Here is a 14,916-nt window from a genome sequence, read left to right on the forward strand (position 1 = left end):
AACAGATAATCATCATTTCCAGACTCTGCTAGAGACACCATTCCTACCCATCCTGGTTAATAGCCATTTATGAACCTAACCTCCATGAATTTATCTAGTTCTTTTTTGAACCCTGTTAAAGTCCTGAGGCACTACAGCTCTGTGTTTGGAACACAAAACCTCCTTCCAGACACCAACTCTTATACTGCCCTACAGAGCTTTCCAACTAGCAAAGTGCTAATAAAATAGGCTTTACTGCATTATTAATACAATCAATATAATACTTGATGTAAGCATTAATAGTTGTTAATGTGCACCCTTTAATACCTGCAAAAAAGTATATTCAGATCTGTGAATGACTGGCAGTTTGAACAAGCCAAATAACTTAATGGCATTGCAGTTTCCACATTTCTTAAAGGAGGGATTATTGGTAAACTCGATTTAATAATATCTATAAAATAGCTACAAATTGTAAAGTGCATTATTAAAATAATGCTTCCTATTGTTTCTCAGCGAGGAATGAAGAGTTCTACACAAACCATTTAAACCATTTAAAACACTAACAGGAACTATTGCAATGCTAACACTATTAAATACAGGCTTTTCCACATCTCACGCTTAAAAGAAGAAATAGAAAGTAAGTGCAAATAGCACAGTTAATGGAACACTGAGGTTGCACAATTACAATTACAAAAAAATCAAGATCTGAAAAATGCAAAGGTTTCACCAGCCACAATAATTCAGTCTCAATGCACTTTAAAGACTAATGAAATGATTTATTAGTTCCGTTTTTGTTAGTCTTTAAAGTGCTCCTTAACCACTTTTTTGTTTTGATAGAATACAGACTAACATGGCTATCTTGCCATCAGTGTTGACATTACTCACTCCTGAAATTCTTTTTACAGTTTAAGTAACAATATGTACAGTAAAATACACAACATTTGTAAGATGGCTAAATTAATGTTGCTGATGGAGCCTTAAGTTACTTTACTGATTATTATTTGTATAGTGGTAGTTCCCAAAATCTGCTGGATACATTTCAAGCCCCAAAGAGCTTTACTTTGCAAATAACCTGGATATATGAAGGGTGTGGGAAAGAGATACACAAGAAAAGTGATCTGGATGATGGCAGCCACATTGTGTTAGCTTTGTAGTGGGCTTACATTTTTTATTTTATTTTATTTTTTCAGTGGGTTGATTTTTGAATATAAGTGTATCCATGTTTTGTAGGCAAAGCTGCAACAATGGTTTTCATGTTCTGTGCTCACTTTTTTGTGAATCTAAGCAAACAACCAGACAGTTATATTTACAAAGCCTCTGCATTTTTATAAACTATTCATGTCATAAATAGGGCTGTACCAAATTCATGGCCACAAAAAAAAGCACCACAGACTTGAAATTTGGTCCTTTTTATGTTTTTGTCTTATACTATACAAATTTCACAGAGGAGACTACTGTTTCTCAAATTGGGGTGCCTACCTAGAAGGGAGTTTCACTTGGGTTGCAAAGGTATTTTAGGAGGGCCAGGGTATTGTTAACCCTACTTCTGTGTCACCTTCAAAGTTGGGCAGCTGGAGAGGGGCAGCTGTTGGCTGGGCACCCAACACTGAAGGCAGCACCCTGCTAGCAACACTGCAAAAGTGACAGGTGCAGTACTATATCATGCCCCACCCTTACACCTATGCTGCTGTCCTCAGAGATGGACAGCCAGAGAGTAGTGGCTGCTGACTGAGGATCCAACTGTACAGGCAGCAGAGCAGAAGCAAGAATGTCACACCATCCCATGCCATTCTTACTCCTGCACTGCTGTTGATGGAGGCTCTACATTCAGAGTTGGGCTCCTGGCTTGCAGTCATCACTGTCCAGCTGCCCAGTTCTGAGGTAGCGTAGCAGCATACAGCATTAAAAAAGTAAGGAAAGCAGTACTGCAACCATCCCCTACAATCACCTTGAATACCCCCCACCCTGCCCCCATTTCTTTGTGGTTCAGGATTTCTACAATTTCAACACCATGAAATTTCAGATTTAAATAGCTAAAATAATGAAATTTATTTTTAAAATCCTATGACTGTGAAATTGACCAAAATGCACTGTGAATTTGGTAGGGCCCTAGACAAGAAACACGATTGTTAGGAATGAACAACTATGCAGACCTGACTTTTGTCCTGATTTGTTTTTAAACAAATTCAGATTACTTAAAATGAATTATTTGTTTTCTTAAAAATTAGTTTACAATTAATACATGCTTTAAATTAATCTTAGAAAGTCAGTTTTTCAATTTTAAAAAAATCCAAGGTCCCAAACTGTGAATCTTAATATTCTCTAAACTGTGGGCTTAATCTTATAAAAAATTATGTTCATGAGTACTTTTACTCTTGAGATTAGTCCTAGTGATACAAATTAAAATTCATATCTAAAGCAGAAGTAGATAACAAAATTGGTTTGGGACAATTTTATAGCATGGAAAGTGATATAGAAATTGGAAGGCATAAGGGTAAAGCCAGAATGAGGTAGCTACGTTCATCTTTAGAAGTAAAGCATGGTATATTGAGATTAAATAAACAGCAAAAGAAATTTCTGCTTGAGTTATTTCGTTTTAGGCTTTCTAAACTTATTATTATTTAACTAAGGGTGCGTCTACACTAGGAACTAACTTCGAAGTTATGCATTACATTGAAGTAGCCAGCAGAGAGTCTACACACACACTTTTCCCTTACTTCAAAGTTAACTTCGAAGTAGGGAGCCCAACTTCTAAGTCCTTAGTCCAGTCCTGAGAATGGAGTAGTGCCTTACTTCGAAGTAGGGTGTATGTAGATGTTCAAAGTAAGCAACTTCAAAGTTATTTTTTGTAGTAAAGTAAGCAATGTCAAAGTTATTTTTTGTAGCGTAGACACAGCTTAATGCTTCAGGACTATAAGACTGAGCTTCTGTTAACACAAAACAAGGAATTTTGTGGAATTTCATGTCATTTTACTAGATATTTCAAAATCCACATTTTTAGCAGAAAAATGACTAATAAATACAGATATATTTAATATGGTCACATACTTAGAGATTAAATTATATAGACCCCAACGTAGCAAGAAGTGTGAACTTAATTTATATGTGCTTAGGCGGTTTGAATACAGACAGACTTTAGAACATGTTTAAATGCTTTGCTGAAAACAAGCCTTGAGACTTTGAGTATTCCTTTGGACATTACTGTCTATACAAACCTTGTGTGAGTTAGTAAAGTGAGAAAGACTGCCAAAAGATGACACCTTTAGGCACCTGAAATAAAACAGACATTTTCACAAATAAACATGTTTCAGCATAAATAAGCTAAGAAATAGTCATTTTTAACTGTTCACTTTGAGCCTAAATCCAATGCAGGCTTAAGTCAACAGAACTGCCTCCACTAATTTCAACTGAACCTTGATCAGGATTTTAGATATTGCAAGTCCCTCAATACCAATCAATTGTTGGAGTTTTTATTGCACTGGTGATGGTGAAACTATTTTCCTCTGCGATTTCTGTCTGATGAGAAGTCTTAATATTGGGAATCATTTAATTACTCAGGAAATTTCTAACTGAACAAGGTCCTAGTCAACATGATGTCAGAAGAGCTCTGATGTTTTTCTTGTGTTTGATTTCTGTTATAAGATTCTACAAACAACAATGGTCTAGGTTGCCTTGGAGGAACTGGAAAAGATACGTCTTACATTCTATATTGAGTAGCTGCTGTTAAACTAGAGTGTTTTGCCAGCAAAACCGTGGTTTTGTTGACAAAACTTGTGGAGCAGGCACATACAAAATGGGATTTGTCAACAGCATGTCAACAAAACACACCACTTTTGCCGGCAGCATTGTGCCTCAAAGCTCTGAGGCATAATGCTGCTGTCAGCAGATTCTGTAGCCAGACAGAACCCCCGCCTTTGGCTCTACTCCATCTTGCCCTCCCTAGGTGCTTCAGAGCACAAAAGGGTTAAAAGGAATAGCCCAGCCCTGGAATGCCCGAGAGCGCAGATGGGCTTATCTTAGCAATGGTCTTTGAAGCTCCAGAGCAAAGCTAATAAGAACAATGGGCTAATTAACAGCCGGGCCTCAGACTGCCCTTGGCTAATTACCATCAGCTGATTCACTGCACACTTGGTCCCAGACTTGAGAGGAAAATGTCCGGCCCATTAAGAAACAAATGCAAGAACAATGGGCTAATTAACAGCCGGGCCTCAGACTGCCCTTGGCTAATTACCATCAGTTGATTCACTGCACACTTGGTCCCAGACTTGAGAGGAAAATGTCCGGCCCATTAAGAAACAAATGCCCTCAATTGTCTACCTCACAGGTGTGAACTACGCCCTTGAACCCCCTGTGAGAACCAGCATCACACAGTTTAATTCCATTGGCATTTTTTTTTTAAACAAGGAAGAAGCCTACGTGACCCAATGGATATAAAAGAGGGGTCCAGTAGACCCCCTATTTGAGCTCCAATCATTTTTCCTGCCGGACAGGAGGGTGGGGGTCTCCCCAGGTCTCCGGAGATGCCCGACTCCTGGAGAAAAAGAGACAAAGGACATCTTCCCAAGGGATTGAGAGAGAAACTGGCCAAGCCATGCTGGTAACGCAGGGGTGAGAATAAGACCTGCTAGGTATTTTATCTGTTGCTGTTCATTTTTGCACACATTTAACAAGTACAGATCTATGAATTAGAGTGTATGCTAGCTATTTGTAATCAAAGTATAAACCTTGTAACAATTGTAACCACAAGAGCTTAACTCGCTAGGTAAACAAACAAACATTGTAACAGTAAGAGATTAACTTGTTAGATAAACAAACAAAGTAATTGATTAAGTGGTAACCTGACTCCTCCTGTTACTGTACAAACCGAACACAAAACAAAGACCTCAGCTGCTTTCAGCTGCTCTGAGCCTGGTCACTGGTGGGCTCTGCCATAGACAAGGGCATAAGTGGCATCTCACCTGGCCATCGGCTAACAGAAACTGATGACAAAAAAAGCTGCATGGAAGTTTGGGGGCAGTTCTCTCAACAAACAGGGCTTCCACAACAATGGGCAGTCCTGTCTGCTGTGCTTCTGGGTGCCTGTTTTATCGAGAGAGCAGCTGGGCAGTCCAGCTGCTCTGTCAATAGAGAAGAGTGCTCTCCCAATTTGCTTTTGTGTGTTGCTGCACTCCGTCAACAGAAGTTTTATCAGGAAATCTCTTCCAACAGTGACTTCTATTGACAGAATGCTGTAGTGTAGCTGTAACCAAAAAATGTGGGCACTAAAATGGGTTTAAGAATACAAAATATAATATCTCTGTGTCTATACTTTTAAGTCAAGGATCAAAATTTCTTTATGGCCTCTTGTCCAGGATCAGTGCTGGATAATATTTACTGGTCATGAAAGAGAAAGAGTTGGTTTTATTGAACATTCCTAACACTGAAAGGTCAGGACCTATCAGACAATAAAAATCACATTATTGTGATTTTCATCTTTTTTTCCTTCCTCACCAACTTCAATACTGGCATGGTTTTTAGAAAATGTTATTTCACAGACTATTGAGAGATTATGGACCAGTGAAGATAAAAGACATTAACAGGAGTTGTACAACATTAACCAAGACTATCTGAACACTTAAAACATGTAATCCAGCTTGACTAACTCTATAGACTGATTCTCTCTAATCCAGAACTCTGTCATCCTGCAACATCCATAATCCAGAATGATTTTAGTTAGCTGGATGACCACTTATCATGAGTGTGACCAAGTTCCCCACAGTCCCATAAAGCTTGTTTACAGCCACCAGTCCTGACTCTCCGTGTTCTGTGCTGTTATTTAGCTGTAATTTACCACTAAAAGTCTTGTAAGAGCCCAGTAAGCAGTGAAAGTGTTGGTCAAGCAAATTCAGTCATTTGGCACCAGTCCAGTCCTGAGCATTACAGATTAGAGAGGTTCAACCTGTAATGGTTTTACAGATAATGTTACAGAAATTAAGAATTTTACAAAAACAAAAGGGGGGGTAATAAAAATAAGATATTATGGTCTCATCTCAATCCATCAGGATAAAGAAACAATTTGTCAATGGGAAATGGCAATGCCTAGCCATCCACAAACGGACCTTCCAGGTAGTATTTCTAGCCTTGAAGATTAGAAAGACAAGTTACTCACTTCATGTTGTAATGCTGGTTCTTTGAGATGTGTGTTCCCGTAGGTGCTCCATGGTAGGTGTGGGCTCAGCTGGACTTTTGCATAGCAGTAGTGAGTGGGTCTTCCCACGTGCTGTCTCAGCGCATGCCATTCTCACCACTAGGCAACACGTTCAGCCACACTCTCTCAAGTTGCTTTTTGATGCCCTAGCTATACCTATTGCATCAAGTAGAGGGGAGGCGGATGGGACATGAAGCACCTATGGGGTGGGACACATCTCGAAGAACAATCATTACAACACAAAGCGAGTAACTTCTTTTTTCTTCTTCAAGTACTCTCCCCATGGGTGCTCCACAGTAGGTGACTGTAGAGCTGTGCCTCCCTAGTTGGATGGTGGGTTCTGATTTGGTGCTTCTACTGTGGACAGAACTGCTTGACCTACTGCCATATCTCCATCTGCATGAAGCTGCAATGCATGGTGAGCAATGAATGTGTGGTTAGAGGAGCACATGGCTGCTCAACAAATATCCTGTAAGGGCACTCCCTTTAAAAAGGCTGTGGATGTTGATTTTGTAGCGTGTGCTCTTGGAAACACTGGCAGTGGTTTGTTTCAGATGGAACAGCAGTGTACTATGCATATAGTTATGTCTCGATATACGTTGGACGACAGAGGCAGTCCCTTCGCTCTTTCTGCGAGGGATAAGAATAATCTCTATGATTTTCAAAGGATCATGTTCTATCTATGTAGAAGGACAGCAGAGATTCACGATGTTCACTCTATCTGCTGTAATTCCTGCACTGACATCCAGACAGTGCAGTTTGGCTTCTACAGTGGAAGCACGTGGTTTGGGTAGAAGGTAGGTTGAATTACAGGTTCCTTGATATGAAATTGAGAGCACACTTTCAGTAGGAATACCGGATGTGGTTGTAGAACAACTTTGTTCTATGGAAGATTGTATAAGGTGGGGAATCAGTCACTCTTCAAGTTAGAACATAAGAATGGCCATACTAGGTCAGACCAAAGGTCCATCCAGCCCAGTATCCTGTCTGCTGACAGTGGCCAGTGCCAGGTGCCCCAGAGGAGGTGAACCGGAGACAATGATCAAGCCATTTGTCTCCTGCCATCTGTCTCCAGCCTTTGACTAAAAGCTAGGGGCACCATACTTTACCCTTGGCTAATAGCCATTTATAGACCTAACCTCCAAAAATTTATCAAGTTCTTTTTTAAACTCTGTTAGAGTGCTGGCCTTCACAGCCTCCTCGGGCAAGGAGTTCCACAGGTTGACTGTGCGCTGTGTGAAGAAAAATTTTCTTTTCTTAGTTTTGAACCTACTACCCATTAATTTCATTTGGTGTCCTCTAGTTCTTATATTATGGGAACAAGTAAATAACTTTTCAATATTCACTTTCTCCACACCATTCATGATTTTATATACCTCTATCATATCGCCCCTCAATCTCCTCTTTTCTAGACTGAAAAGTCCCAGTCTCTCTAGCCTGTCCTCATATGGGACCCTTTCCAAACCTTTGATCATTTTAGTTGCCCTTTTCTGAACTTTTTCTAACGCCAGTGTATCTTTTTTGAGGTGAGGAGACCACATCTGCACGCACTACTCAAGATGTGGGCGTACCATAGTTTTATATAGGGGAAGTATGATATTCTTCGTCTTACTCTCTCTCTCTTTTTTAATAACTCCTAACATCCTATTTGCTTTACTGACTGCAAATAGCTTGATGTTACTGCTACTAGGAATACCGTTTTCATTGTTAGCATGAACAGAATGCATGTGTCCATACATTCAAAAGGTGGTCCCTCATGTGTGTGAAGGACCAGTTCCAAGTCCCAGCTGGCAGTACAGGCCTGCAAGGGAGCATAATATTTTGTAGGCCTTTCCAGAATCTCTTTGCAATCATGTGAGTGAACACTGAGAAGCCTTCTACAGGTGGGTGGAAGGCTGAGAATGCCAAAAGGTGGATCTGAAGTGAAGACAGTGATGGGTGAGTTTCTTTTAGAAGGACGGAGTTGAGAATTATGTGCAGCGGGGCTTCTGTGAGTTGTATTCCCCTCTCAGAACAATAGAACAAGAATGCTTGCACAGGGAAAGGTAAGTTTTTTGAGTTGTTTCTTGTCTGCTGTGTAAGAGCACCTCCCTTACTTGCTGGGAGTAGTGGAGTGCATGCTCTGGGATCCACTCAGGAACCAGGCCATCAGACGAAGGTTATCCAGTCTGGAGTGAATCATGGAACCATTGTTTTGGGAAAACATGTTCATGATGCTGTTGGCAATGCACTCGCCAGCCAAAAGGTGAAGCGTCCATTGTAATTTGACAAGCTAGTTGGTCACAATGGAACGGGACCCCTACTAGAGTATTCTGTTCCTAGGTCCACCAGTGTAAAGAGTCGAGGTACTGACACTCGACTGTGGAGCTGATGTCTGACGGGGGGTATATACTGATGCCAGCGAATGCTGCAGGCAATGAAAGTGTAGTTGATCACTGGGGACAATGTATGTACTGGATGCTGTTTGGGCGGAGGCGGCAAATGCACAAAAGCAAAGTACCGCTGATGGTAAGCTGTGCTATTAAGCTCTTCATAGCTTTGCGGCGCAGTACAGGAAGGTAGGCTCGAGCAGTTTCAGAGTCGAGCCATGCTCCTATGAATTCGATGCATGTAGTGGGTTTGGAGGTCGATTTGGGTATGTTTATCAAGAACCCCAGAGATGATAGTAGGTATTTTATGGTCTGGATCATGGCTCTGGTGATGTCTTGAGCTGGTCTCCAAGGCTACGTCTACACGTGCAGCCAACATCGAAATAGCTTATTTCGATGTTGCGACATCGAAATAGTCTATTTCGATGAATAACGTCTACACGTCCTCCAGGGCCAGCAACGTCGATGTTCAACTTCGACGTTGCTCAGCCCAACATCGAAATAGGCGCAGCGAGGGAACGTCTACACGTCAAAGTAGCACACATCGAAATAGGGATGCCAGGCACAGCTGCAGACAGGGTCACAGGGCGGACTCAACAGCAAGCCGCTCCCTTAAAGGGCCCCTCCCAGACACACTTGCACTAAACAACACAAGATACACAGAGCTGACAACTGGTTGCAGACCCTGTGCCTGCAGCATAGATCCCCAGCTGCCGCAGAAGCAGCCAGAAGCCCTGGGCTAAGGGCTGCTGCCCACGGTGACCATAGAGCCCCGCAGGGGCTGGAGAGAGAGCATCTCTCAACCCCCCAGCTGATGGCCGCCATGGAGGACCCAGCAATTTCGACGTTGCGGGACGCGGATCGTCTACACGGTCCCTACTTCGACGTTGAACGTCGAAGTAGGGCGCTATTCCTATCTCCTCATGAGGTTAGCGACTTCGACGTCTCGCCGCCTAACGTCGAAGTTAACTTTGAAATAGCGCCCGACGCGTGTAGACGCGACGGGCGCTATTTCGAAGTTGGTGCCGCTACTTCGAAGTAGCGTGCACGTGTAGACGCAGCTCTTAGGAGGCAGCTGTCGAGGTATGGGAATACGGTAATGTCTTTCCACCTGAGTGTGCAGCTACTGGAACCAGGACCTTGGTGAATACCCTGGGGGCACCTGAAAGCCCAAAGGACAGGACTCTGTATTGGTAGTGTTGTGTTCTGAGGGTGAAGCGTGGAAATAAGCGTCTTGAAGGTCGAGGGCTGCAAACCAGCCCCCTTGGTCCAGTGCAGGAATTTTAGCAGATAGAGTAGTCAGCTTGAAGCACTTCTTGCAAATATATTTGTTAAACTGCCGCAGGTCTAGGGTGGGTCTCAAACCCCGTTTTCTTTTTTGTTAGAAAGTAGTTTGAGTAAAACCTCTTCCCTTGGTACTGTTTTGGAACTCCTTCTATAGCTTCAATTTGCAAAAGGTGTAACACTGAGCAGATGTAAGTTCTCAAGGGAGGGGTCCCTGAAGAAGGATGGGTGGTGGGGGATGTTGAAGGAATGGAAAGTAGAGGGATAGTGTATCCCTGGGCAATGATGTCTAGCACCCATCTGTCTGTGGTTACCGATGTCCACTGATGGTAAAAGGGACATAGGTGGTGGTGAAATACCCAATCATTGTGCACTGGTGAGCAAGGGAGGTTTGACAAGCCCTTGACCAAACCTTCAAATTTGCTGATTCGAAGCCAGTGGAAGGGCAGAGCAGTTGTTTGTAGTTTTGTGTTTCTGAGCCTTTGGTTTGTTCGTGTGTTGATATGATTTGTAGGAAAGTCTCGAAAATAATTGGTCTCTGTACTGTTGGTATGGGGTATATCTTCTTCTCTGGAATGGGGAAGAATACATCCCCAAGGTATGCAAGGTAGTTCTTGTATCCATGCTGGAATGTAAGGTTTCATCTGTATTCGCTGCAAATAGTTTCATGTTATCAAATGATATCTTGAAGACTTTGTCTGGATCTCTTTTGGCATGCCTGCTCTCTGGAGCCATGATGATCTTTGCCACACTACAAAAAGGACATCATTGCAGATGGCAATGGATTCAGCAGATACAGCAGCCAGAGCCATGGACACAGCAATTGCCATGCAAAGATCATCACTTCAAGCACTTTTTAAAACCAACCATTGCTATGTTGTTCTTTTTGAGTGCCAGGAAGTTCACTGTTATAGTTTTCTGTCAGAACTAATGAACTATAACCTAAATCCTATCTATAGGTTTGAGGGGAGAGAACTGTATTCTGTGTGTAGTCAAGTGCAACCAAGAAGCAACTGAGGAGAGAGCAGGCTGTGTGCGCTGCCTAGTGGCGCAAACAGCATGCACTGCGACAGTGAATTTGCAGCCTTACTCAATACACCTCTCTCTCAATTTGCGAACATAATTCACGTCATGAAAACAGTGAAGTTTTGTAAGGTGAAACTTCTGAAATCGAAAATGAAATTCCCATTAAATTTCAATGTAAAAAATTCTGACTAGTTCCTGACTCCCAAAATAATCACCCAATATTTTTCCCACGTTACAATACTATACAACCATGAAAATAAGAACAGAGGTACTTTATTTCTTTTTATTACATTTATTACCACTAACTAGTCAGTTCTTAGATAGTGGTGGTGAAGGTGGTGTTGACGTGAGTCCATGCGATCATCTGCATCACTATCAGAAACAGCTCCATAGTGACTTCAACCTCCTTAATTGGGGTTTTATCTTCAGTGTTTGACATTTGAGGGTTGAGGATCATAATAAGGGTTTAGGAGGATGTGATAAGGTTGAGGGTTGGAAAAATAACAGAGTTGAAGTTTACACTGCAGCCTTCTTTTTCCTGTTGTACAACTCCTGTACAGCATTGAATGGCTTTATGAATTTGTCACTTGCATGCTGAACTCTATTCTAAGCTTGGATCCTTGTCATCAACAATTTGTGGAGCTGCCTCCAATGCACTGAAGAATTTTGAGAGCATTTTAATGTTCAGCATATTTTGCGGTTCATCCAATTCTTCCTCCTCCTTTTCTGATAACCTTCCCGCAGCCCGCTGAATTAATTCTTTTTTAGTCAATTCATCACCATGTGACAATAAGAGATCTTGAACATCATCTGTATCTACCTGATTGAATCCTGCTTGAGTTGCCAGTTGCACAACTGAATTTGAATGTCTTTCACTTTGTTCGCCCTCAAAACCACAGAAATCATGAACATATTTCGGCAAGAGCTGTTTCCAAACACCACTCAGGATACTCTGAGTTATTTTATTCCATGCAGTTGATATTTTCTATCACCATCTTGACATAGTTCTTCCACAACTGCTTAATCATTGGTTTGTCTTCTCCATCTGATGCAGACACGAGGCACCTCATCACCAGTAGCAGACAGTAAGCTTTAAATGTAGAAATGATGCCTTGATCCATTGGCTGAAGGATGAAGTGGTATTTGGGGGCATAAAAACCACTCATATGTTATTGCCATAGTCTTTGACATTGATAGGATGACTGGGAGCATTATCAAGGATCAGCAGACATTTATTATCCAGATTATTTTCAGCACAATATATAGCGGTGAATGATGAAAGGTAGCTTGTTATGTAATCAGCAAAAATCTGATTTGTTAACTATGCCTTTCAATTAGAATGCCACACCACACGTAACAATGCCTTGTTTAAGCCTTTAAGCGCCTGCAGATTTTCCGAATGGTAAACAAGGAGAGGCTTCAATTCTATAGCGCCTTCCAAATTTCCACTAAGTAGTAACGTCAGTCGATCCTTTGAGGATTTTAAACCTGTTGCCTTTGTTTTATCCTTTGAAATAAAAGTTTGAGAAGGTTTTCTTTTCTAGAAAATCCCTATTTTGTCATTATAAAAGATTTGTTTTGGAGAATATTCACTGTTATCAATTATTCATTGCAATGTGACTGGGAAAATGTCAGCTGATGCTACTTCACCTGTAACATGCACACTATGATAATGTGAATACTAACAGAGAGATAGCCGTCATCATCATCAATAACCGTGGGCTCAGCGCCTGTTGGTGTCTGATGCCTCTCTCACTATTTCTTTCCATCTTTCCCTATCCAGTGCAGAGTGGCTTAGTTTCTGTAGACTAGCTCCGCATCAATCTACTACATCATCTATCCATTCTCTGTGGGGTCTGCCTCTCCTATTCGAACCATCCATTATGCCGAATACTAGGGTCTTGATTTTTCATTCATCATTCATTCTGCAAATATGTTCAAATAGGTGTAGCTTCTGTTTTATAACCTTCTGCAGCAGGTTCTCTTTCGGCTGTATCTTCCTATATAATTCCTCATTGGTGACCTTCTGCATCCATCCTATTCTCAGAATCTTTCTATAATAACTCCTTTTGAATGCCAATATTCTTCTTTTAGAATCTTTCATTATCACCCATGTCTCACATCCGTACAACATGCTGCTGAATACACACGTTTTCAAGACGCCCAGCTTCATTCTTAAGCTAATTGCTTTGCTTTTCCAGATCTTATCCATCGCCTTCAAATGCGCTCTTGCTTTCGCTATTCTAGTCGTTATTTCCTTCTTAGTCTAGATCATACATTATGTTGCTCCCCAGATATGTGAACTTCTTTACATTTTCTAGTTTAATACCATCCACACTGATCTTCCTTCCTATTTCCTTATCTCCAAATGACATTGTTTTTGTTTTATCGATGTTCATAATCAGTCCATATCGCTTCCCTTCTTCATTTAACACCCACACCATTTTCACTAGATTCTCCTCCTCTTCTTCAATAACTATATCATCTGCAAACCTCAAGTTGTTAATTCTTTTCCTGTGCACAGATACCCCTTCTACCTCTTCCTTGATCTTTTCCATCGCTTTCTCCAGATGTGCAATGAAGATACTTGGCCATATAGGATCTCCTTGTCTCGTACTTCTACTTGCTTTAAACCAACTTCCCAGCTCCCTGCATGTTCTCACTGCTGCCTCCGCATTATCAGTGATATCTTTCAACAACCGTATTAGTCTGCTCTCCACTCTGTATGACTCCAACACCGCTCAAGTCACTTTCTGATCTATACTGTCAAAAGAGATAGCCGTGCTAGTGTGTAGACTAGCAAAACAAAAAAAAAGCATTCCAGTAGCACTTTAAAGTGCAACTGGAATGCTTTTTTGTTATGCTTATGTGAATGCACTTTAAAGCACTCAAACCAACCATGACTTGCTTTGAACATTACTTCTGTGTCCTCAACTTGCCTCTCTTCCTTGGCTTTCTTCTTTAGGTCCTTAAAAATAGGACTTTCTCCCTTATGATGAGGAAGCTCAAAGGCATGTTGTCTTCATTATGGCTGTAGATCCAATGTACTAAAAGTCTTTCAAGTTTACCCATTATTACATCCCTGGCCTTTGTTATTCAGTGCAACTTTCAGCTCTACCAACATACATTTCTGCCATTTCTTTTATCTTTTCTTTCTGCAGAAAGATCATATCAACTGTCAAACACTGCCAAGTTCATTGCCAAACATCTGTCATTTGACTGCTGGCCCTCTTCAATTCTTTTAATAACCTCAAGTTTGGTAACCACGAATATGGTTTGACTTAATTTCTAAGTGATAGCTCCTGAAGAAACTTTTTCACGTCTAGGACCCATGATGATCACAAATAACAAAGATATTTGAAGATTACTATCACTCACAGTCAACATGACATGAACACAATGAAACACGCAAACCAACCGGGAAGAGCTGGGCAGCTGAAAGAAATGAGTCAGCCTTGCACTGCGTTCTGCTGTATTCCTCTGCATTCGTTATTTACACAGAAGATGCTCAGAAAAAGCTTGGTAGTTCTTTGTAGCACAAATATGTTTATAAATTGAAAAACAGGTATAAATTTAGTTTGTTGCAGTGAAAATGTATAAATCGAAAGTTTGTAAATGGAGGGATAGGTGTACTGCTATGCAAAAATCTCTGTGCTATGGTGCTGGGGAGCCCAACACCTACTGTGGAGCACCCACAAGAACAGCACTCAAAGAACAATTTATTACACCTTGAAATTGACCCTACAGTTTCCAGTAAAGCACCTAAGCCCCAATTAAGCACGTGTTTTATGTTCTTTGCTGAAGTGGCATCTTGGTTCAGAAGTATGCACAGCAAGTCCCAGACCCATGGCCATTGTCACTTCAATCTTCCATTTTTGAGGATTCCATCTTTTTCTGATAAATACAAGTTTTACCAGCAACTTTTAAGTAAACTTATCAGGATAGCTATAATGGTTTAGATAGCTAATTTGCCTAGACTGGTAATTTTAGACAGACTGTAGAGACAATCAAAAAAAAATTTAGCAGTCCAAGAATGGAATAGTTACAGGAGGGAAAGAATACTTGTGGCTA

The 14,916-nt window shown here is 41.1% G+C and overlaps 1 protein-coding gene across 6 annotated transcripts in view; it reads right to left on the reverse strand.

Moving 5' to 3' along the window:
- Positions 1 to 14,916, reverse strand: part of LOC142016750 (2,7-anhydro-N-acetylneuraminate hydratase-like) — an 85,150-nt gene that overhangs the window by 24,909 nt on the left and 45,325 nt on the right. For all 6 annotated transcript variants that reach the window (XM_075000959.1, XM_075000955.1, XM_075000957.1 and 3 more), the window contains one exon: positions 3,195 to 3,249. In XM_075000959.1, coding sequence (XP_074857060.1) covers positions 3,195 to 3,249 — 55 coding nt within the window. The remainder of the gene's footprint in view (positions 1 to 3,194; positions 3,250 to 14,916) is intronic.

This window comes from Carettochelys insculpta, chromosome 8, assembly GCF_033958435.1.
Source record: "Carettochelys insculpta isolate YL-2023 chromosome 8, ASM3395843v1, whole genome shotgun sequence".
NCBI lineage: Eukaryota > Metazoa > Chordata > Testudines > Carettochelyidae > Carettochelys > Carettochelys insculpta.